This window comes from Pelophylax lessonae, assembly GCF_965119305.1.
Source record: "Pelophylax lessonae genome assembly, chromosome: 13".
Taxonomy (NCBI): domain Eukaryota; kingdom Metazoa; phylum Chordata; class Amphibia; order Anura; family Ranidae; genus Pelophylax; species Pelophylax lessonae.
In genome coordinates this window covers 35,582,042-35,608,340 of record NC_138780.1, presented here as the reverse complement: position 1 = coordinate 35,608,340, position 26,299 = coordinate 35,582,042, and the positions used below count along the sequence as shown (strand labels likewise).

At 43.2% G+C, this 26,299-nt stretch overlaps 1 protein-coding gene across 1 annotated transcript in view; it reads right to left on the bottom strand.

Annotated features, from left to right (window-relative positions):
• Positions 1–2,879: 2,879 nt before the first annotated feature.
• Positions 2,880–26,299, bottom strand: part of LOC309569144 (CD48 antigen-like) — a gene marked incomplete at both ends in the record, with an annotated part of 77,463 nt that continues 54,043 nt past the window's right edge. Inside the window, 2 exons of the mRNA XM_082274906.1 lie at positions 2,880–3,044; positions 10,752–10,807. Coding sequence (XP_082131032.1) covers positions 2,880–3,044; positions 10,752–10,807 — 221 coding nt within the window. The remainder of the gene's footprint in view (positions 3,045–10,751; positions 10,808–26,299) is intronic.

Here is a 26,299-nt window from a genome sequence, read left to right as displayed (position 1 = left end):
TAGCATAATATAAATCAGTTTGACTGCTAAATAATACATTATTTTTTTATTTAACATTTGTATTGGAAGAAGGTGGTACAAACTGTTTAGAACACTGCATACATTGACAACGAGTGGGATTGCAGGGTACAAACTTTGGCAAAGTTTAGAAAACACTATGAGATTCATAAGGGGAGAAACATAGATTTGTGATCACATCGCAGAGAGGATACCAATATTCCCATTTCTTATAATAAATATGCATAGTGTCATGCAATGTATGGTGAATCCGTTCAGCCATTTTGATCATCTCTATTCTATATAAAACGAATGACCAAGGGACAACAAAGGAATGCCAATTTAATGCAATTGCCCATAGAATGGCTACAAACAATGTGTGTATCAGTCTCATATGAGAGACAGGGGCTCCAGGGATGGAAGCGAAAAACAGGCATATGGGTAGTGTTAATGTAACGGGAAGGCCTGCAATAGATGATGAAATTGTGGTGGCCTTCTGCCAAATAGGTTGAAGGTGTGGACAGCTCCAGAAAATGTGTGAGAGAGAACCAGCCTCTTGACACCCACCAAAACACACGGTAGAGACCAAAGGATAAATGTTGTGAAGTTTGGAGGGTATCATAAATAATACATTCTTTAAAGCAGAACTAACCTACAGTATATCTGAGCACCACAAACTGAAAATGCAATTCAGTTTAATTTGTTTGTAATATATAAAGCAAAGTCACCCATGTCTCCATGCTTTATTTTGTTGAGAAATCACTTTAAAAATCACCCCCCTCCCCTAGCATTTCTAGCCACAGCCATCTTGAGTAAGGGCAGACTAGCCTTCTCCAGAATAAAAAAAAATGCCCATGAAGAATCCTGGGATGAATAACATCATTTTGGCTTAGGCCAAAAACCAGAAAGCAACTGAGATGTAAAAAAAAAATAAATGAAAAAAAATAAAAATAAATATGATATACTTCCTTATCTATTTAGTAATGTTAGCAGCATAAAGTTTAAAAATAGTCCATTTTGATCGACAGAGTGTAGTTCTGCTTTAACAAGGTCAATACCTCTAAGGGACAAAATGAGGATGAAAGAAGGACAGAGGGATTTGGTTTGAAATGAAGGTCAGTCCCTTGAAATGCAATTATTGATTTAGCAACGTATGATGCAAGAATACAGTTTAAGGGGAGTCAGGCAAACTAGCCTGTGTTTTTCCAATACTGTTTTTTTTTTTTTTAATCTAAAAGACATACAGGCATACCCCGCTTTACATACACTCGTGAGTACGGACACAGCCTGGTCAGCTTGGCATGGCACTGCTCCTAGTTTTTAACATTGGCGTCTATGGGAAATCTTGGTCAGCTTGACATGGCACTGCTCCCAAACCATAAGTGACAGGGATACCAAACTTAGGAAGCACAGAGAGGGGGCCCAGGACTACAACATATCCTATTTGTGGCCGGCCAGCTTGCCTAGGTTATCTACCATGTCATAGTCCTGGATCCCCTTAACATGCTCCCCCTAGCTTGGTGTCCTTGTCACTTATGGTTTGGGAGCAGTGCCATGTCAAGCTAACCAAGATTTCCTATGGAGCTAGTGTATTTACATGCATTGAGAAATGAAAAAAGGTAATGCTTCACTTTAAGTACACTTTCGTTTTACATACATGCTCTGGTCCCATTGTGTACTTAAAAGTGGGGTATGCCTGTAATTAAAGAGGTTGTAAACTCTTTGAGTTTTTTTTTTTTTTTTTTTTACACCCTGCAAAAGAAAGACATAATGAGCTAGTATGCATCGCATATTAGCTCATTATGCAATACTTACCTCAGAACGAGCCCCCGCCGTGCCGCTCACTCACCTCTATGACGGGCGACATGTCTAGTCGCCCGTCTTCCGGGATCGCGGCATCCGGCCATCTGATTGGCCGGAGCCGCGGTGACGTCACTCCCGCGCACGCGCGCTAGAGCCGACAGTCACGGCACGGGGCTCTGAAGGAACGGCACGATCGGCCGTTCCTTCAGAGCGCATGCGCCAGTGACGTCACTGGCGACATGTAAGGTAAATATCTCCTAAACGGTACATGTTTAGGAGATATTTACAGTACCTATAGGTAAGCCTTATCATAGGCTTACCTATAGGTACAAGTTGTAGAGGAGGGTTTACTTCCTCTTTAAATACAAAAACAAAACATCTGACCAATCAAAGTTTTAAAACAAAAGTGTTATTAAAATATTTTCTTTTTAGGAAAAAGGTTAAAAGCCCGGTTTAACCTTTTTTAGGTTAGTTTTGCTACATTTGTTCTGTTGGAAAGAGCTTCCTTCACTTTCTGTCCCTCAGGTAAGAGGAAATGGAAGAAATCTACCAAAAAATGAGAAGAATTGCCTTCATACAGTTGTCAGATATTTCAGCAATAATCATCACCGTAAAAATAGAGAGGGTAAATCTCCATAGTGGTGGCACAGACAAAGGATCTAACCTTTAAGCATCCTATCTGGAACTTAAAAAAAAAAAAAAAAGTTTTTTTTTGTTTTTTTTTTGTTTTTTTTTTTACATGCAAACATGTTCATTTTAATACACACAAAAAAGTAGTATTTGCAAATGAGCTGTAACAATACCGTTTTTTCAAGTGTTGTAGAAACAATATAAAGTATAATACAAAACCCAGAGTCTGTGAGCTAACCCTGGAATAATAAAGCTATGTGAAGACTGAGGTCATTGGCAGTGTGGCCAATTGTTTGTTTGTTCCATGTGATGACTTCCACTGGCAGGCATCTGAAAACACAGAAATGGGTGGATTGAGGTCTTTGAGTGGCAGTTCCTTATCGTACTCTGTCCAGTTCTAGTTTGACAAGTTTCTCTAGGAGTCAATCCACTTAGACATCATCTTGAACCTAGTTGCCAACAAAGCTATTTAAACTTGGCCGTTCCTCCTCCATAATCCATCCAGGACTGCCAGGCGTAGTTTTGAAAGTTAACATTCCTATATTCATTTTAGAATCTTCCTGAAGAGGGACCTTGGAAGGAAGTTCACCATCATCAAATGGCATTTTGGCACCCTGCGTTGCACAGAAAAAAGTAATATTAATTCGAAGTCAAGTTTAAGTCTTCTAAAAAAAAAAGCAAAACCCTTACTGAAATGCAGTTAACTTTATATAATGGCCTATATAATTAATAATAAATTCACTGTAAAAAAAACAGAGTATTCTTCAATATAAAAATAAACTGCATGTCTAACTTCCATATCAAACTTAAAAAGAAAGTTAAAAAAGTTAGTTATTCTTTTTTCTAAGGAATATAGGGGGGAGACATAAATCATTTCTATGCCTTTAGGCCAACCCTGCATCCAACTGGCTTGCAGCAAAGATAGAGCCAGCTGTGTTTTCTCCTCTTTAAAATGGCAGACTTGGTTCAGTGCAGGAATTGTTGTGCATTTATTTCATGTTCCACTCTTTGGAGATTCGGATGCTGTCAGATCTGTAGACAATTCTCCTTACTGCAGCAGGAAATTGCATTTTTGAAATCAGAGATATTTAAATTATCTGTTAAACAAACTCCAGCTGGGACTGCTGCAATGCCACTGCCACAGAGGACCCCCAGAAATGGCAGATGGGTTACTGTAGGTTCTGGAAGACTTAGAGTGGTGGATAGAAGACAAGTCCCACAGTCGGTGGTTCTCCAAAATTTATTTGCAGCACTCCCAGAATGTAAGGACAACATGGATATGGACTCAAGCACAGAGGGTGAGAAACCATCGACTCCTATGTCTAATGTATGCAAGACTGCAGCCAAGGACAAAAAAGATAAAGTGAAGTCTCAAAGGAAGCAGCTGTTGCTGGGTGATTCAATCATAAGAAGTGTGGAGCTTAAAGAAAATGGTTTTGTGAGATGTCTCCCTGGTGCTACTGCTAGACGAGATAGAAGACGTATTATTAATATTGTTAAGCAAGCAAAGCAGGAAGGGGACGTGGATGTTCTTGTCCATCTAGGGACAAATGACCTGGCTTGCAATGAAGTGTCAGAGGTGAAAAAATCTTTATCACACTTGGTAATGACGTACAGGATTTTGCATCCACCATTTCATTTTCTGAAGTTCTGCCTGTGCATAATGTTCAGAATGATAGGCAGAGGCGCATAAAGGAGTTCAACATATGGCTTAGTAAATGGTGTCAAGAGCAAGGATTTGGCTTTGTTTCTCATGATAGCTCTACTTGGAATAGAAAGGAACTGTACAAAAAAGATGGTTTGCATCTTTCTCTCAAAGGAACAAATGTACTTAGTGAACAACTCCAAGAATTTGCGAAAGAGTATTTAAACTAGGAAGGGGGGGCAAAAGAGTGGAAATACAAGAGTCCAATTGCCCCCCGAAACAATGCCAGAACAGGACAGAAGCACAGAGGTTAAGAAATGATAAGCTCAGAGTCCTGTCTACAAATGCTCGCAGTTTAGGTAAAAAAATCAATGAACTTGGGTCAATAATGGCATCTGAGAATGTAGATTTAGTGGCTGTTACGGAGACATGGTTTAATGAAAGAAATGACTGGGACATAACCATACCAGGGTACTCTTTATACAGAAGAGACAGAGAAGGCAAGAAAGGAGGAGGAGTGGCCCTGTATGTGAAAGATAGCATTAAATCTAACCTAATACAAGTTGGTGAGGCCAACATAGAGTCAGTTTGGGTTACGTTGCAGTTTGCTAATCATGCAGTAACTCATGTAGGTGTGATATATAGACCACCTGGTCAAGTTAAAGAACTAGATGATCTACTAGTTGAAGAAATAGCTAAAATGACAATGAAAGGAGAAGTTATCATTATGGGAGATTTCAATCTTCCAGATATAAACTGGAAAACCAAAATAGCAAGTTCTACCAGGAGTACAGATATTCTAAATTCCCTACTGGGGTTGTCTCTGCAACTAGTGGTTGAGGAGCCAACCCGGAGGGAGGCCATTTTGGATTTGGTATTCACAAATGGGGATTCGGTATATGATGTCATTGTAGGCGAAACCTTGGGATCTAGTGATCACCAGTCAGTGTGGTTTAATATAAGAACTGTGAAAGAGTCACACCACACAAAAACAAAAGTTTTAGATTTTAGAAAAACAGACTTTTCAAAAATGAAATTAGTCATAAATGAGTCCTTATCAGACTGGAACGGATTACATGGAGTCCAGGAGAAATGGGACTACTTAAAAGGTGCATTATTGAAGGCAACAGAAAATTGCATTAGACTTGTCAGTAAAAGCAAAAAAAGGAAGAGACCACTGTGGTACTCAGCAGAAGTGGCCCAAATCATTAAAAATAAAAAGCTAGCATTTTGTAATTATAAAAAAACCCAGAGCAATGAAAATAAGGAAATCTACAAGATTAGGCAGAAAGAGACCAAGCAAGTTATAAGAACTTCTAAAGCGCAGGCAGAAGAAAAACTAGCTCAGTCTATGAAAAAGGGGGATAAGACATTCTTCAGATATATAAATGAAAAAAGGAAATTAAAACAAGGCATAACTAAATTAAAAACAAAGGACGAAATGTATGTAGAAGAGAATAAAGGGCTAGCCGACTGCCTTAATGAATACTTCTGTTCAGTTTTTACAGAAGAAAAAGAAGAAGGACCTCCACTTGAACGGATGACTAATGAATCGTTTGATGCATGTGTCTTTACAGAGGAAGACGTTCTAAGATTGCTGTCTAAGGTGAAGACAAATAAGTCACAGGGTCCTGATGAGATACACCCAAAATTATTAAAAGAGCTTAGTGGTGAGCTGGCAAAACCATTAACAGATTTATTTAACCAATCATTAGTAACAGGAGTCGTCCCGGGAAAATTGGAAATTGGCAAATGTCGTGCCCATTCACAAGAAAGGTAGTAGGGAGGAATCGAGCAACTATAGACCAGTGAGTCTGACATCAATAGTAGGCAAATTAATGGAAACCCTATTAAAGGATAGGATTGTGAAACATCTTAAATCCCATGGATTGCAAGATGAAAAACAACATGGGTTTACTTCAGGGAGATCATGTCAAACAAATCTTATAGATTTTTATTTGACTGGGTGACTAAAATAATAGACGGTGGAGGTTCAGTAGACATTGCATATCTAGATTTTAGTAAGGCTTTTGACACTGTCCCACATAGAAGACTTATCAATAAACTGCAGTCATTGAGCATGGACTCCCATATTGTTGAGTGGATTAGGCAGTGGCTGAGTGACAGACAACAGAGGGTTGAAGTCAATGGAGAACATTCAGAACAAGGTCATGTTACCAGTGGGGTACCTCAGGGATCTGTACTGGGATCAATTTTGTTTAATATCTTCATAAGTGATATTGCAAAAGGCCTCGATGGTAAGGTTTGTCTTTTTGCTGATGACACAAAGTTATGTAACAGGGTTGATGTTCCTGGAGGGAAACGCCAAATGGAAAAGGATTTAGGAAAACTAGAAGAATGGTCAGAACTCTGGCAACTGAAATTTAATGTGGATAAGTGCAAGATAATGCACCTGGGGCGTAAAAACCCAAGGGCAGAATATAGAATATTTGACACAGTCCTGACCTCAGTATCTGAGGAAAGGGATTTAGGAGTAATTATTTCAGAAGACTTAAAGGTGGGAAGACAATGTAATAGAGCAGCACGAAATGCCAGCAGAATGCTTGGATGTATAGGGAGAGGTATAAGCAGTAGAAAGAGAGAAGTGCTTATGCCGCTGTACAGAACACTGGTGAGACCTCACTTGGAGTATTGTGCACAGTACTGGAGGCCATATCTCCAGAAGGATATAGATACTCTAGAGAGAGTTCAGAGAAGAGCTACTAAACTAGTACATGGATTGCAGGAAAAAAATTACCAGGAAAGGTTAAAGGACCTTAACATGTATAGCTTGGAAGAAAGAAGAGACAGAGGGGATATGATAGAAACTTTTAAATACATAAAGGGAATCAACTCGGTAAAGGAGGAGAGCATATTTAAAAGAAGAAAAACTACCACAAGAGGACACAGTTTTAAATTAGAGGGGCAAAGGTTTTAAAGTAATATGAGGAAGTATTACTTTACTGAGAGAGTAGTGGATGCATGGAATAACCTTCCTGCAGAAGTGGTAGCTGCAAATACAGTGAAGGAGTTTAAGCATGCATGGGATAGGCATAAGGCTATCCTTCATATAAGATAGGGCCAGGGACTATTCATAGGATTCAGATATATTGGGAAGACTAGATGGGCCAAATGGTTCTTATCTGCCGACACATTCTATGTTTCTATGTTTCTATTTTTAAAGTGCATTCAGATGGTCCCAGGCTGTTGATAATCATTGTTTGGTTTATGTGGAGTAGAGCTTAGATACATGGATTGAAATTTGGCCAGGTTAGCAGGGACTGGCCTAATTTCCATCCATGTATGGGCACCCTGGTTGTAAAGATGTCAGTCTATCGATCAACTTCTGTACAATCACCTTGTCGGGTTTTCCTGAATAATCAGTGTTGCTGGCTATAGCCAGCCTATAGTTCTAATGACGGGGAAGACTTCCCGCTGTGAAAACACAATAGCACAAAGATAGTGATTCCCCCATTCCCCCATTCACCTTGAATGTGTGGATGGGGGAATCAGATAATTTTTTTTTATTCCAGCTGATCGTTGAATAAAAAAAGAAAAAAAAAAGAATATATGGGCTGCTTTAGAAACCAAAGGAATAAGTATAGTAAAAATAACCGCGCTAAACACAAAAATTCAATAAAGTGAGGAATTGAATTAATTCAAACCTGCAGCTACAGTGGGAAACACCAAGGTAACAAATATAAAGGGGTAAAGCTGCGCTAAATGATATATGTAATAAAACAATATAGTGAATAATATCTCTAAGAGATAGCAATAGGCTATCAAATAATCGTGCATTCAAACAGATCAATAGAAGTGACTCCAAATGAATGTGATAAATTCAATAGAACACAAAGTCCATTACAGAATAAAGAGTCCGAAGGTGAATAAAATAGTGTTCAAGGATAGAATCCTCCACCGCTAAATAATATTCTTTCCACTGTGCTGAGAATTGTATCCTCGCTAATGCGCTTACCAAATGAAGGCTGTAATCAGGCATAAATCACTCATGAGAGTATATCCAACCAGCTCAAACCAGGACCCTTGGCAACTCCACTCAGACCAGCAAGATGACTCCCCTCAGACCAGCAAGATGATAGACACCGCAGCATATAGATCCGGGCAATCCACAATCCAACAATGGTCATGAAAGAATAATAGCCACCATAGTGAAGTATGTAAAGATGCACATTTATTTTAACGGTAAAACACTCACATGTATATAAACCAACAGCGCTTGTATCGGCAGGATCTAGAAAACACCGCCGTCCGACTTCCGGGTATCACGTGGTGACGTCAGCACTCCTCTCTGACGCGTTTCGTCATAGATGACGTCTTCCTAGGGACTCTGAGGGGAGTTGCCAAGGGTCCTGGTTTGAGCTGGTTGGATATACTCTCATGAGTGATATATGCCTGATCACAGCCTTCATTTGGTAAGCGCATTAGCGTGATACAATTCTCAGCACGGTGGAAAGAATATTATTTAGCGGTGGAGGATTCTATCCTTGAACACTATTTTATTCACCTTCAGACTCTTTATTCTGTAATGGACTTTGTGTTCTATTCAATTTATCACATTAATTTGGAGTCACTTCTATTGATCTGTTTGAATGCACGATTATTTGATAGCCTATTGCTATCTCTTAGAGATATTATTCACTATATTGTTTTATTACATATATCATTTAGCGCAGCTTTACCACTTTATAAAGGAATAAGTATAACCAAGAGCCAAGTGGACTTGAAGGAACCAAAACTTTCTCCAATGTAAACTTTTAATCAAAACATTTGGGACTAGACATCTACCATGCATTTTTGGGCCTATGCCCAGAGAAAATAATTTTGGACAGCCCTGGTCTGCTATGCAAATTTGCATTTAGTCGATTTTCTACCCTTAAAAGAGAGATGTGGGTTTATAAAATAACAAACAATCATACTCCCATACATGGCTGCAGTTGTCCCCCACCGCCCCTACACTGAGAACTGAGCAATCAAAGACCTTTAGTAAGCAGAGAGCCAGTATTTGCTCCTACAGCGCTCACTGGAGTGCTGGGCTGGGGGGAGGGTGGGCGCGGCTGCCTCAGACACTCAGTAGCTTGCTGAGAGGCTGAGCCAGCTGCTGGGCCATGTATCCTGGTGGAGCCCAACAACTAATTCAGTATCCTTGCAGAGCCTGGACCATCTGAGTGACGTCAATTGACAGACTTTAGCCCGCTTGTGGGCAGGCTGCTAGCTGGCTGTAGGGTTATTGGGTTTTTCTGAGCTATGCTAGGCACTGTGTGTGGTGTCATTCGCTCTGCACATGAGGTACTGTACCTTTGCTGTGCCATGCCTGTCAATGGACCATTTTCTGAGAAAGTCAACCTCAAGGCAGCCCTCCAGATGGGCTGTATACCGTGTACATTGAGTGAATAAACTGAACTTTAGTTAATTCTCTGGTCCTGTGTTAATGCACACCCTACCTGCTGCATTTAGGAGGGAAATGCCGAGCCTATGCCCACTCTACCCATCCAGCATACCTCTGTCTCCTTACTCCCAGTGACAGAACGGGGTCCGACTGCGCACTCAGCGCAGACCTCATGCATGCACTTAATTTCTCTTACTCTTCTGTACCTGCAAGCTAGGCCACGGGCCTCTGTGACACTGAGCTGCTCCCTTTGCTATGGGAGATAGACCACTGGGGAAGGAGCCCCAGAAGCAACCCGCTTGCTACTGGAGGACACCTTAACTAGTAGTCAAACAGGTGCAGAAAAATTGGGCCTTGGGTGTTGGTGAAGCCTGAACACTGTAACTGGTTTTATTCTTGCTTTTATTTTTTTTTGGGGGGGGGGGGGTTATAGCTTATAGAGTGTTGGATGGGAATATGGTGCTTGGGTGCAATTATTTTGTGCTTGGTGCACTATAAGCCGTTTTATTATTGCTTCTTATTTTTTTTTGGGGGGGGGGGGTTTCTATAACTTTATTATAGAGTGAGGGAAGGGAATATGGTGCTTGGGTGCAATAATGTTGTGCTTAGTGCACTATAAACAGTTTTATTATAGCTTTGAAAAGCTATAATAGAACGGTTTATAGTGCGCCAAGCACAAAAAGTATTGCACCCAAGCAATATTATTAGTACTGCTGCATTACAAAAAAAAAACCCACTGCTGACGCAGAAGGAATAGCACCTGCGACACAGAAGGGGGAGTACTAATAATGCAGCAACTATTCACTATCCACCTACCATACCCTGCCTAATCTCCACTAACACACACTATATACAGCTGCAGTGTAAGAAGCCTTATATAGTGTGGGGCGTGGACTTAGCCCCTGAACCATGATTGGCCAAAGGCACCCTGACTTGGCCAATCATGGCTCTGACAGGACATTGTGCTGTGATTGGCCAAAGCATACAGGTCAGGTGCTTGCTTTGGCCAATCATCAGCAGTCAATGCACTGCGAGATCGCAGTGCATCATATGGTGCTCGTCGGCAGGTGAACTTCCCGCCGAGTGCCCAGTTTGTTGGTGTGTTCAGCGAACACACAAACTCCCGACGTTCAACTCGATCATCAAGCCCATCCCTACTCATAACCTAACATTGTAACACAGTATGTTACTGCTAATCCTACTGCTGCACTTTCTCTTTAATATATAATAATTTTACAAAAATGATTACAAAAAAGTATGCCAGTTTACCTTTTTTTCCCTCATGGACTGGGAAAAGCCTTGATCCTCTTCTACAGGGACTATACCTACAAGAAAGAAAATGTTATCACATTCTTATGACACTACAGTACTATTGGAAGAAAGCTCAAATTTTATATGACAATAGCAGAAGTATTGGTACACATGTAGTCAATATAGTCAGAGTTGGCGAAGAGAGGAGGCACACAAAAGAAAAAAAAAGCTGATGTGCCCTTTATCATTAAAGAGCAGGTTTCTCTAAAACCAAACACTGGTAAATCATAAAATCCCTCTTGCGGTGGGGCTGTGCCTGCTCCGCAAGGGTTAATTGCTTGCTTAGGCCTAGGGATGAGTACAAGAATTTTACTTACCTGAGCCTCCTCTACCCTGGTAGACAGCACCCCTCCATGCTCAGTCAGTGGACTGTCCTTCAGCATTATCACTTCAAATGCAGGGCTGCATTGGTCTTGAGAACATCAGCACCTAGGACTGCTACAGCATGGGGAACATGACATTCTGAGGACTGACCTAGCAGCATGGAGGAGCAGACCATTGGGCAAGTACATTTTCTTTTCTATTCCCTCAATATTGAATAAGCAGCCTACCTGCAAGGATCAGTTTTTATTTTTCCCAGAGTTTAGCTTTAAAAAAAAAAAAAAATGTCACTCTACAACTGTTGAAGTCCTGTACATATTTAAGTTACTTTGTTTACATTTTTGGAAAAATACTTAGCACCAAATAAGGCCCCTTTGTCCACTAATCCCCTCTGAGCAGACAGATGGCTGGTCCGTGTCTACTCTGCTTATGCAGAGCAGACACAGACACAGCTCACTCTCCTCTATGGAGCAGAGGATGGCAACATCCGTTTACAACCAACTGACACCTGATCCGATCCTATCCCCTAGAAACAGATGGATGGGGATCTGTTCTCCATCTGTCTGTCTGATGGATCTGATCAGATGGCAGTTGGGTGTAAACAGGTGTTGCCATCCTCTGCTCCATAGAGGGCAATGGCTGGTCTGATTGGGTCTGGGGCCGATGTATTTTTTTTTTTAAAGGTTTTTTTTTTATGTATACATTTTTTATACTACATCTACATATCATCTGCATGTACAGTATGTTTCTTATTTTATAGCCCTTATGAAAGGGCTCCTAAAGAATCCCTTAGAAATGCATTAATTTGATTATGGCTCCTTTGTCAAATAAACATATCAAGACTTTAAGGCTCGTACACACTATAAGAAAATCGGGCAAACATTTTTGTCCAAAGACTTTTGGTACGATTTTCGTATAGTGTGTACAGAACTTTCTACAGACGATTCAGAATTTTCATACGAAAATTCTCGAAGGGACAAACTCCAAATTTTTCTCGTACAGGAAAAAACGAACAATTTTCATTTAATGTGTACCATTTTCGTATGATTTTTGTACAAGAAAAATCAGAAAAGAAAGACTGCGCATGATCATAAACAATAAGCAAAAAAAGCCTTTCTTGTACGAGAATGTTCGTACGAATTTTCTTTCATCGGTTCCGATTTGCTGTGAAGCAACGAGGAAAATCGGACAATCATTCGCCCGATTTTCTTATAGTGTGTACCCCCCTTAACTGCATATTCTGGTGCTTTCTTCCTTCTAGATCTTAGTCACTTCCCCCTTTTGAGTCACCCCTGTTGTCCAACCCCTACCCACCTCTGAGCACTAGTCCTTGGTTCCACACCTTACCCACCTCCCAGTATCAACCCTTTTAGAGAATACAGAATAATTTTATGATGCTAAGTAATTTGTATGGAATTTGTTAAAGGTAACAAGAAGAGAAGGAAAACCAGTCCCCTGCAGCCAGCAACAATAGACTCCCCAACAATAAACCCCCTCCCCCAAGGCAACAGACCCTCCTGCAACATAAACTCCCAGCTAAACTGAATCTCTAAGCAGCCAGAACCAATAGACCTTCCAGCAGCCAGCAAAATTAGACCACACCCCAGCACCCCTTGCCATTACATGTTAGAAATGGTGGAACTGTGTTCCCCCACTTTCCCGCTGAAAAAAAAGCCCTGAATACAAATATAACAATTTTATGTGCAACTTTGGCTGACTAACATCAGATTAGTGACAGCGGATCAGTGAAAGAAGTCTTTATATCGATGGCGCCAAAAGCATGCACACAGGTGGTGCTGCACAATGCATATCCCTGGCAAAATGGGAGGAAAGCCATAGCAAACACTCCATGCTGGCCATGTCCCAGTGATAGAACATTCTACTAGACATGTACTGGTTGTGTCATTCCAAATTGAAATGCGGACAAGTTTTTAGTTATTTGGAAATTCAGATCTGATAGTAACAAACTTAAACAAATCCGAAATAACATTTCGGACGAAATTCAAATAGTTTTTAAATTGAATTTAAATATTTTTCAAATTGAATTTGAATTTTCAAAGAGAATAAAAAAAAAAGAATAAAAAAAAAATAAAGGAATAGAATAGAAAAGAATATTATAGAATAAAAAATAAAGGGATAAAATAGAAAAGAAAGAATAGACAAGAAATAGAACAGAAAATTAATAGAATAGAATAAAATAGAAATAATATAACCATCTTCTGAAATTTGAATTTCAAATAGAATTTGAATACAATAGAGAAGAAGAGAAAAGAAAAGAAAATAAATGAAAAGAAAGAAAAAAAAAAAAGGAAAATATAGAATAAAATAAAAACAAAATATAACCTTCTTCCAAAATTCAAATAGAATAAATTCAAATAGAATAGAAAATAAAAGAATAGAATTAAAAAAGAATAGAATGAAAATAACAATTTCCCAAAATTTGAATAGAGTAAATTTAAATTGAATACAACAGAAAATAATAGCATAGAATGAATATAACCATCTTCCAAAAGTTACATTTCAAATAAAATAAACTTGAATTCTAATAGAATAGAAAGTAAAATAGTAGAATAGAAAAGAGAAACATAGAAAACACAATAGAAAATAACAGAATAGAAAGACTATAACAATATAACCAGTTTCTGAAATTCGAATAGAATAAATATGAATAGAAAAGAATGGAATATTCTAGAAAAGAAGAGAAGAGAACAGAAAAGAACAGAAAATAAAATAGAATAATAAAAGTCAAGTTGACAAAGCTACATTTGTAGCGAAACATGTAGTTGTGGCAATCGGGAGGCTCCACAGAAGCGAGTGTATCCTGTCCTCCGCTCCCCTCGGCTTCCGGGTGTCTCTTCGACCGGCTATCTACGGACTTCCGGTCTCCTGAGGTGACGTCATCTGCGTGCGCCTCCCGGTGCTCACGGCAGGCACTGAGGGGACACTACGCTGCGGCTCCAGTCCAGGAACGCGGCCGCACACCGGACCATGCGAGCCCCTCCCGCTCAGACCAATTCCGTTCTTTCATCTGAGAGCCCCATCCCTTTCCATCGGTCATCAGGTTCCTATGATACACATCAGGGATACCTACAAAGACTAGCCAGGAGACACAGAGGCTTCAAGGATCGGTAGGACTACCTATTATATTGTTTTAACTAGTGTTGAGCGAACACGGACTGTATTATTCGTGTTCGTACCGAATAATTGGATTTTTTTTACCCGAACACGGACACGGATACTTTACTGTATATTCGGGTAAAAATCCGTGTTCGGTCGTTTTATTTCCGGGTTTTGCATGCTTTGGCGCGCTTTTCATGGCGGGCTTTCAACAGCCAATCAACAAGCGTTTAACTGGTGTGCCTTAAGCCATCCCAGCCATGCCTACAAATGTATCAGTAGCTGTGATTGGCCGTCTGAAGCATGTGACCAAGTCTTTATAAGTTCGAGGCAGCGCCGCTACGGCATCATTCTGCTGCTTAGATCAGGGAGAGAGCACACATCAACGTGCTGGCTGCTGATTAGGGACAGACAGGAAAAAAAAAACATTTGTGTCCGGATAGAATTGAGGGACAGGTCGGAGTGTATTAGGCAGGGCGAGTTGTAGGCATTTTAGGGAGAGAGTCTGCTGATTTTAGGGACAGTGCGTTCTACAAACTACAATCGATATTGCTGTGTGGGGTGGGGTCTGCACTCAGTCCCGATCTACGATCTTATCAATCCTGTTAGGGATAGAGTCTGCTGATTTTTAGGGAAAGTGTGTTCTACAAACTACAATTGATATTGCTGTGTGGTGTGGGATAGGAGATAGGCAGGTGTCAGTGATCCACATCCATTTTGCTGTGTGTGGGCTGCAGTGAACACAATCTTTTTGGGGTGCAGTGAACACAATCTTTTTGGGGTACAGTGAACACAATCTTATTGGGGTGCAGTGAACACAATCTTTGTGGGGTACAGTGAACACAATCTTTTTGGGGTGCAGTGAACACAATCTTTGTGGGGTGCAGTGAACACAATCTTGGTGCAGTGAACACAATCTTTTTGGGGTGCAGTGAACACAATCTTTGTGGGGTACAGTGAACACAATCTTTTTGGGGTGCAGTGAACACAATCTTTGTGGGGTGCAGTGAACACAATCTTGGTGCAGTGAACACAATCTTTTTGGGGTGCAGTAAACGAAATCCTTTTGGGGTGCAGTGAACACAATCTTTTTGGGGTGCAGTGAACACAATCTTTATGGGGTGCAGTGAACACAATCTTTTTGGGGTGCAGTGAACGGAATCCTTTTGGGGTGCAGTGAACACAATCTTTGTGGGGTGCACTGAACACAATCTTTTTGGGGTGCAGTGAACACAATCTTTGTGGGGTACAGTGAACACAATCTTTGTGGGGTTCAGTGAACACAATCTTTTTGGGGTGCAGTGAACACAATCCTTTTGGGGTGCAGTGAACACAATCTTTGTGGGGTGCAGTGAACACAATCTTTTTGGGGTGCAGTGAACACAATCTCATACTTCTGAAGATTTGAGGGTGCTGCCTGTTCCATACTCCCCCTACTCCTCATCCATCCTTTTAGCGGTACAAACAATAGTAATTGGGGCCTAGTGTGGTTGTGTACGTGTGAGATACATACACTTTTTTGGATCATATTTTCTATTCCGCTATTTAATCAAAAACCTTTGGGGATCAGTTAAATTGGGGGATAGTCTGTGTTGGTACGTGTGGGAGAGATCCACCTTTCCAAGTGTTTGGGGTTCATCTCATACTTCTGAAGATTTGAGGGTGCTGCCTGTTCCATACTCCCCCCTACTCCTCATCCAGCCTTTTAGGGGTACAAACAATAGTAATTGGGGCCTAGTGTGGTTGTGTACGTGTGAGATACATACACTTTTTTGGATCATATTTTCTATTCCGCTATTTAATCAAAAGCCTTTGGGGATCAGTTAAATTGGGGGATAGTCTGTGTTGGTACGTGTGGGGGAGATCCACCTTTCCAAGTGTTTGGGGTTCATCTCATACTTCTGAAGATTTGAGGGTGCTGCCTGTTCCATACTCCCCCCTACTCCTCATCCAGCCTTTTAGGGGTACAAACAATAGTAATTGGGGCCTAGTGTGGTTGTGTACGTGTGAGATACATACACTTTTTTGGATCATATTTTCTATTCCGCTATTTAATCAAAAACCTTTGGGGATCAGTTAAATTGGGGGATAGTCTGTGTTGGTACGTGTGAGATCCACCTTTCCAAGTTTTTGGGGTTCATCTCATACTTCTGAAGATTTGAGGGTGCTGCCTGTTCCATACTCCCCCCTACTCCTCATCCAGCCTATTAGGGGTACAAACAATAGTAATTGGGGCCTAGTGTGGTTGTGTACGTGTGAGATACATACACTTTTTTGGATCATATTTTCTATTCCGCTATTTAATCAAAAACCTTTGGGGATCAGTTAAATTGGGGGATAGTCTGTGTTGGTACGTGTGGGGGAGATCCACCTTTCCAAGTGTTTGGGGTTCATCTCATACTTCTTAAAATTTGAGGGTGCTGCCTGTTCCATACTCCCCCCTACTCCTCATCCAGCCTTTTAGGGGTACAAACAATAGTAATTGGGGCCTAGTGTGGTTGTGTACGTGTGAGATACATACACTTTTTTGGATCATATTTTCTATTCCGCCATTAATCAAAAGCCTTTGGGGATCAGTTAAATTGGGGGATAGTCTGTGTTGGTACGTGTGGGAGAGATCCACCTTTCCAAGTGTTTGGGGTTCATCTCATACTTCTGAAGATTTGAGGGTGCTGCCTGTTCCATACTCCCCCCTACTCCTCATCCAGCCTTTTAGGGGTACAAACAATAGTAATTGGGGCCTAGTGTGGTTGTGTACGTGTGATATACATACACTTTTTTTGATCATATTTTCTATTCCGCTATTTAATCAAAAACCTTCGGGGATCAGTAAAATTGGGGGATAGTCTGTGTTGGTACGTGTGAGATCCACCTTTCCAAGTTTTTGGGGTTCATCTCATACTTCTGAAGATTTGAGGGTGCTGCCTGTTCCATACTCCCCCCTACTCCTCATCCAGCCTTTTAGGGGTACAAACAATAGTAATTGGGGCCTAGTGTGGTTGTGTACGTGTGAGATACATACACTTTTTTGGATCATATTTTCTATTCCGCTATTTAATCAAAAACCTTTGGGGATCAGTTAAATTGGGGGATAGTCTGTGTTGGTACGTGTGAGATCCACCTTTCCAAGTTTTTGGGGTTCATCTCATACTTCTGAAGATTTGAGGGTGCTGCCTGTTCCATACTCCCCCCTACTCCTCATCCAGCCTTTTAGGGGTACAAACAATAGTAATTGGGGCCTAGTGTGGTTGTGTACGTGTGAGATACATACACTTTTTTGGATCATATTTTCTATTCCGCTATTTAATCAAAAACCTTTGGGGATCAGTTAAATTGGGGGATAGTCTGTGTTGGTACGTGTGGGGGAGATCCACCTTTCCAAGTGTTTGGGGTTCATCTCATACTTCTGAAGATTTGAGGGTGCTGCCTGTTCCATACTCCCCCCTACTCCTCATCCAGCCTTTTAGGGGTACAAACAATAGTAATTGGGGCCTAGTGTGGTTGTGTACGTGTGAGATACATACACTTTTTTGGATCATATTTTCTATTCCGCTATTTAATCAAAAACCTTTGGGGATCAGTTAAATTGGGGGATAGTCTGTGTTGGTACGTGTGGGAGAGATCCACCTTTCCAAGTGTTTGGGGTTCATCTCATACTTCTGAAGATTTGAGGGTGCTGCCTGTTCCATACTCCCCCCTACTCCTCATCCAGCCTTTTAGGGGTACAAACAATAGTAATTGGGGCCTAGTGTGGTTGTGTACGTGTGAGATACATACACTTTTTTGGATCATATTTTCTATTCCGCTATTTAATCAAAAACCTTTGGGGATCAGTTAAATTGGGGGATAGTCTGTGTTGGTACGTGTGAGATCCACCTTTCCAAGTTTTTGGGGTTCATCTCATACTTCTGAAGATTTGAGGGTGCTGCCTGTTCCATACTCCCCCCCTACTCCTCATCCAGCCTTTTAGGGGTACAATCAATAGTAATTGGGGCCTAGTGTGGTTGTGTACGTGTGAGATACATACACTTTTTTGGATCATATTTTCTATTCCGCTATTTAATCAAAAACCTTTGGGGATCAGTTAAATTGGGGGATAGTCTGTGTTGGTACGTGTGGGGGAGATCCACCTTTCCAAGTGTTTGGGGTTCATCTCATACTTCTTAAAATTTGAGGGTGCTGCCTGTTCCATACTCCCCCCTACTCCTCATCCAGCCTTTTAGGGGTACAAACAATAGTAATTGGGGCCTAGTGTGGTTGTGTACATGTGAGATACATACACTTTTTTGGATCATATTTTCTATTCCGCCATTAATCAAAAGCCTTTGGGGATCAGTTAAATTGGGGGATAGTCTGTGTTGGTACGTGTGGGAGAGATCCACCTTTCCAAGTGTTTGGGGTTCATCTCATACTTCTGAAGATTTGAGGGTGCTGCCTGTTCCATACTCCCCCCTACTCCTCATCCAGCCTTTTAGGGGTACAAACAATAGTAATCGGGGCCTAGTGTGGTTGTGTACGTGTGATATACATACACTTTTTTTGATCATATTTTCTATTCCGCTATTTAATCAAAAACCTTTGGGGATCAGTTAAATTGGGGGATAGTCTGTGTTGGTACGTGTGGGAGAGATCCACCTTTCCAAGTGTTTGGGGTTCATCTCATACTTCTGAAGATTTGAGGGTGCTGCCTGTTCCATACTCCCCCCTACTCCTCATCCAGTCTTTTAGGGGTACAAACAATAGTAATTGGGGCCTAGTGTGGTTGTGTACGTGTGATATACATACACTTTTTTTGATCATATTTTCTATTCCGCTATTTAATCAAAAACCTTTGGGGATCAGTTAAATTGGGGGATAGTCTGTGTTGGTACGTGTGAGATCAACCTTTCCAAGTTTTTGGGGTTCATCTCATACTTCTGAAGATTTGAGGGTGCTGCCTGTTCCATACTCCCCCCTACTCCTCATCCAGCCTTTTAGGGGTACAAACAATAGTAATTGGGGCCTAGTGTGGTTGTGTACGTGTGAGATACATACACTTTTTTGGATCATATTTTCTATTCCGCTATTTAATCAAAAACCTTTGGGGATCAGTTAAATTGGGGGATAGTCTGTGTTGGTACGTGTGAGATCCACCTTTCCAAGTTTTTGGGGTTCATCTCATACTTCTGAAGATTTGAGGGTGCTGCCTGTTCCATACTCCCCCCTACTCCTCATCCAGCCTTTTAGGGGTACAAACAATAGTAATTGGGGCCTAGTGTGGTTGTGTACGTGTGAGATACATACACTTTTTTGGATCATATTTTCTATTCCGCTATTTAATCAAAAACCTTTGGGGATCAGTTAAATTGGGGGATAGTCTGTGTTGGTACGTGTGGGGGAGATCCACCTTTCCAAGTGTTTGGGGTTATCTCATACTTCTGAAGATTTGAGGGTGCTGCCTGTTCCATACTCCCCCCTACTCCTCATCCAGCCTTTTAGGGGTACAAACAATAGTAATTGGGGCCTAGTGTGGTTGTGTACGTGTGAGATACATACACTTTTTTGGAACATATTTTCTATTCCGCTATTTAATCAAAAGCCTTTGGGGATCAGTTAAATTGGGGGATAGTCTGTGTTGGTACGTGTGGGAGAGATCCACCTTTCCAAGTGTTTGGGGTTCATCTCATACTTCTGAAGATTTGAGGGTGCTGCCTGTTCCATACTCCCCCCTACTCCTCATCCAGCCTTTTAGGGGTACAAACAATAGTAATTGGGGCCTAGTGTGGTTGTGTACGTGTGATATACATACACTTTTTTGGATCATATTTTCTATTCCGCTATTTAATCAAAAACCTTTGGGGATCAGTTAAATTGGGGGATAGTCTGTGTTGGTACGTGTGGGAGAGATCCACCTTTCCAAGTGTTTGGGGTTCATCTCATACTTCTGAAGATTTGAGGGTGCTGCCTGTTCCATACTCCCCCCTACTCCTCATCCAGCCTTTTAGGGGTACAAACAATAGTAATTGGGGCCTAGTGTGGTTGTGTACGTGTGAGATACATACACTTTTTTTGATCATATTTTCTATTCCGCTATTTAATCAAAAACCTTTGGGGATCAGTTAAATTGGGGGATAGTCTGTGTTGGTACGTGTGAGATCCACCTTTCCAAGTTTTTGGGGTTCATCTCATACTTCTGAAGATTTGAGGGTGCTGCCTGTTCCATACTCCCCCCTACTCCTCATCCAGCCTTTTAGGGGTACAAACAATAGTAATTGGGGCCTAGTGTGGTTGTGTACGTGTGATATACATACACTTTTTTTGATCATATTTTCTATTCCGCTATTTAATCAAAAACCTTTGGGGATCAGTTAAATTGGGGGATAGTCTGTGTTGGTACGTGTGAGATCCACCTTTCCAAGTTTTTGGGGTTCATCTCATACTTCTGAAGATTTGAGGGTGCTGCCTTTTCCATACTCCCCCCTACTCCTCATCCAGCCTTATAGGGGTACAAACAATAGTAATTGGGGCCTAGTGTGGTTGTGTACGTGTGATATACATACACTTTTTTTGATCATATTTTCTATTCCGCTATTTAATCAAAAACCTTTGGGGATCAGTTAAATTGGGGGATAGTCTGTGTTGGTACGTGTGAGATCCACCTTTCCAAGTTTTTGGGGTTCATCTCATACTTCTGAAGATTTGAGGGTGCTGCCTTTTCCATACTCCCCCCTACTCCTCATCCAGCCTTATAGGGGTACAAACAATAGTAATTGGGGCCTAGTGTGGTTGTGTACGTGTGAGATACATACACTTTTTTTTTTGATCATATTTTCTATTCCGCTATTTAATCAAAACCTTTGGGTATAAACAATTAAATTGCGTGATAGTCTGTGTCGGTACGTGTGAGATACACCTTTCCAATTTTTGGGGCGCATCTCATACTGCTGAGGATTTGAGGGTGCTTCAGTCTGCCTCCTGCCTGTTCCGAACTCCTCCTACTCCTCATCCTGCCTTTAGGGTACAAAAAATTGTAATCAGGGCCTAGTTGGTGTTTGTACGTGTGAGATACAACGTTTTGTAAAATTTGTCCTATTCCGCTATTCAATATACACTCTCTTTGAGTGTAAACAAATTAAATTGCGGGATAGTCTGTACCGGTACATGTGAGATACACCTTTTTAAATTTGTTTGGCGCATCTCCTTCTACCTCCGAGGATTGCAGGGCGCTTCAGTTTGCCTCCTGTTCCCAACTCCTCCTACTCCTCTTCCTCATCCTGCCTTTAGGGTTCAAAAAATTGTAATCGGGGCCTAGTTGGTGTTTGTACGTGTGAGATACACCGTTTTGTAAAATTTGTCCTATTCCGCTATTCAATATACACCCTGTTTGAGTGTAAAAAATTTAATTGCGGGATAGTCTGTACCGGTACATGTGAGATACACCTTTTTAAATTGGATTGGCGCATCTCCTTCTACCGCCGAGGATTGCAGGGCGCTTCAGTTTGCCTCCTGTTCCCAACTCCTCCTACTCCTCTTCCTCATCCTGCCTTTAGGGTACAAAAAATTGTAATCGGGGCCTAGTTGGTGTTTGTACGTGTGAGATACACTGTTTTGTAAAATTTGTCCTATTCCGCTATTCAATATACACCCTCTTTGAGTGTAAACAAATTAAATTGCGGGATAGTCTGTACCGGTACATGTGAGATACACCTTTTTAAATTTGTTTGGCGCATCTCCTTCTACCGCCGAGGATTGCAGGGCGCTTCAGTTTGCCTCCTGTTCCCAACTCCTCCTACTCCTCTTCCTCATCCTGCCTTTAGGGTACAAAAAATTGTAATCGGGGCCTAGTTGGTGTTTGTACGTGTGAGATACACCGTTTTGTAAAATTTGTCCTATTCCGCTATTCAATATACACCCTGTTTGAGTGTAAAAAATTAAATTGCGGGATAGTCTGTACCGGTACATGTGAGATACACCTTTTTAAATTGGTTTGGCACATCTCCTTCTACCGCCGAGGATTGCAGGGCGCTTCAGTTTGCCTCCTGTTCCCAACTCCTCCTACTCCTCTTCCTCATCCTCCCTTTAGGGTACAAAAAATTTGAATCCGGGCCTAGTCTGTGTTTGTACGTGTGAGATACACCGTTTTTTTATCCTTTTTCCTATTCCGCTATTCAATATACACCCTTTTGGGGTAAAAAACATTAAATTGCGGCATAGTTTGCATATTTGACTGTGAGATACACCCGTGCAATACTGTTGTTGTTTTGTTCCGCTATTCAATAAACACCTTTCTAGGGCAAGATCATAAATTACAGAAATATGAGGAGACCGCCAAATAGGGGCCGTGGCCTGGGTCGTGGTGCTGCTGGTAGAGCTCCTTTTGCAAGGAGAGGACGTGGTCGATCTGTGCCAGCTACACGCACAAGTGAAACACCTTCCACAAGTGTGAGTAGGCGACAGAACCTGCATCAGTATTTGGTAGGGCATCATGCGCCTCTAGACGTGATGAGGCCTGAAGAAGTACAGGCGATAGTAGATTGGGTTGCTGACAGTGCCTCCGGTTCCTTCACATTGTCTCCCACCCAGTCTACTGCAGAAAGGTCAGAGTTGGCACCTGCAGCCAATGTCCAACCGTTTTTCACCACACCCCCTTGGAAATCAGGCAAGCAGTCTGAGCCCCAATCCATACAGCAGTCTCTTCTTCTTTTTGAGGACTCTGTTAGCAGGGTTTCCCAGGGCCATCCACCTAGCCCTGCCCCAGAAGTTGAAGAGATTGAGTGCAGCGATGCCCAACCACTTATTTCTCAAGATGAGTACATGCAAGGACCATCGCAGCACATCTCCGATGATGACGAAACGCAGGTGCCAACTGCTGTGGCGTTCAGCATTGTGGAGACCGACAAGGAGGGCAGGGGTGAAGACTGGGTGGAAGATGATGTGGAGGACGATGAGGTCCTCGACCCCACATGGAATGAAGGTCATGCAGCTGACCTGAGTAGTTTGGAGGAAGAGGCGGTGGTCGCACAGAGCCACCAGCACAGCAGAAGAGGGAGCAGGGTGCAGAAGCGGAGCTGCCGTGCCCTAGGCACTACGCCTGCTACTGCCCAACGCAGCAAGGGAACGAGCGCACCAAAGTCAGCTCAAAGGAGTTAGCGTGGAAGTTCTTTAGAAAATGTGCTGATGACAGGACACGAGTGGTTTGCACCCCGTGCAAAGCACGAGCTGCAGTAGAGTAGACACCTTCAAAACCAAGAAACGTCTCTGGCTCATCCTGCTTCCTCTTCCGCTGCAGTCTCGGCCGCTCCAGCCACATCTGTAGTGATACCGGCACCTGCCACCCCGCAAACAGAGGATCTGTCAGGAACACCACCACCTGGGTCACCAACCATCTCCACAATGTCCCGTGGAAGCGTTCAGCTTTCCATCTCCCAAACACTTGAGAGAAAGAGGAAGTACCCCCCTACCCACCCGCGATCCCTGGCCCTGAATGCCAGCATTTCAAAATTCTTGGCCTTTGAAATGCTGTCATTCCGTCTGGTGGAGACGCACAGTTTTAAAAACCTTATGTCGGTGGCTGTCCCACAGTACGTAGTGCCCAGCCGCCACTACTTTTCCAGGCAAGCCATCCCTTCCCTGCACAACCAAGTGGGGGAAAAAATCAGGTGTGCACTGCGCAACGCCATCTCTGGCAAGGTCCACCTAACTACCGATACGTGGACCAGTAAGCACGGTCAGGGGCGTTATATCTCCCTAACGGCACACTGGGTAAATGCAGTGGCGGATGGGCCTGAGGCGGATAGCAATTTGGCGCATGTCCTTCCACCACCGAGGATTGCAGGGCGCTTCAGTTTGCCTCCTGTTACTAACTCCTCCTACTCCGCTTCCTCATCCTCTACCGCCTCCTCATCCGGACAGCGTAACACCTTCACCACCAACTTCAGCACGGCCAGGGGTAAACGACAGTAGGCAGTTTTACAACTTGCCTGTTTGGGGGACAAACCACAAACCGCGCAGGAGTTGTGGAGGAGCATGGAACAGCAGACAAATGAGTGGTTGCTGCCAGCGAGCCTCAAGCCCGGCCTGGTGGTGTGCGATAACGGGCGAAATCTCATAGCAGCTCTGGGCCTAGCCGGTTTGACGCACATCCCTTGCCTGGCGCATGTGCTGAATTTGGTGGTGCAGAGGTTCCTTAAAAACTACCCCGATATGTCAGAGCTGCTGCAGAAAGTGCGGGCCGTCTGTGCGCACTTTCGGCGTTCTCACCCTGCTGCTGCTCGCCTGTCAGCGCTGCAGCGTAACTTCGGCCTTCACCGCCTCATATGTGACGTGCCCACAAGGTGGAACTCCACCTTGCACATGCTGCAAAGACTGTGCAAGCAGCAGCAGGCCATTGTGGAGTTTCAGCTGCAGCACGCACGCGTGAGTCGCTCTGCGGAACAGCACCACTTCACCACCAATAACTGGGCCTCCATTCGAGACCTGTGTGCCTTGTTGCGCTGTTTTGAGTCCTCCACCAACATGGCCAGTGGCGATGACGCCGTTCTCAGCTTAACTATCCCACTTCTATGCCTCCTTGAAAAAACAATTCGGGCGATGATGGAAGAGGATGTGGCACAGGATGAGGAGGAGGAGGAGGAGGAGGAGGTAACATTTCCAAGGCTTTCAGGGCAGTCATTCGCAAGGGGCTCCGAGGGTGGGTTCCTGCACACACAAACGCCAGGGACACAATTGTCCAGCAGGGGCACAGTTCTGGAGGATGAGGAGGAGGAGATGGAACCATGTTCACAGCAGGGTGGCACCCAGGCCAGCTCATGGCCATCACTGGTGCGTGGCTGGGGGGATACAGAGGACACGGACGATACACCTCCCACAGAGGACAGCCTTTCGTTGCCTCTGTGCAGCCTGGCACACATGAGCGATTACATGCTGCAGTGTCTCCACAACGACCGCCGAGTTGCCCACATTCTAACTTGTGCTGATTACTGGGTGGCCACGCTGCTGGATCCCCGTTACAAGGACAACGTACCGTCCTTAATTCACTCACTGGAGCGCGATCGCAAGATGCGCGAGTACAAGCGCACGCTGGTAGACGCCATGCTGCTGGCATTCCCACCTGACACGGGGCCACAGTGGAAGCACAAGGCAGAGGAGGAGGAGGAGGAGGAGGAGGAGGAGGAGGAAGAGGTCGCCAACGCAACCAGGGCACCGCCAGCACCTCAGAAGGCAGGGTTAGCATGGCCGAAATGTGGAAATGCTTTGTCAGCACGCCACAACAAACAGCAGCACTAGCAGCTCAGATGGAACGTCTTAGCAGGAGGCAGCATTTTACCAACATGGTGGAGCAGTATGTGTGCACACGCCTAGACGTACTGAATGAGGGGTCTGCCCCCTTCAACTTCTGGGTCTCCAAGTTGGGCACATGGCCTGAGCTTGCCCTTTACGCCTTGGAGGTGCTGGCGTGCCCTGCAGCCAGTGTATTATCTGAACGGGTATTTAGCACGGCTGGGGGCGTTATCACAGACAAGCGCAGCCGCCTGTCCATAGACAATGTGGACAAGCTCACGTTCATTAAAATGAACCAGGCATGGATCCCACTGGACTTTTCCGTACCTTGTGCAGAATAGCGATGGATACCGACCTTACCCACCCATTGTTCCATTTTTGCTCTTTCTCACTCTTTTGGGGTGTACCCTCATTTAAAATTTGTGAAAAGAAGCAGTGTTGGCTACCTCGTCCTCCTCCTCAGGGCCAGATAAACGTAGGGGCTATTGGAGCTGCAGCTACAGGCCCCTACCTTTTATATAGGCCCCGGGTTGGCCATATTCACTGTTACCGCTCTTCTGTCACTTGTAAACACAGAAGTCTGGCTTCTATGCTCGCTTCCCCAGGCAGCTCCCTCAGAACCTCCCCACACAGCACGAAGGCTGGACAAGGAGGGACAGTTGCCGATGCATGGATGTGTTTATGGGCTTCAGAGACAGCATCCCATGTTGAATTAGGCATGCATGGCTGCACCCTTCCTCCTCTGGGTACATGCCAAGGCACGGCCCTTAAGGCCCTTCAAAATCCTCAGCACCAAGCCCATGAGGCTC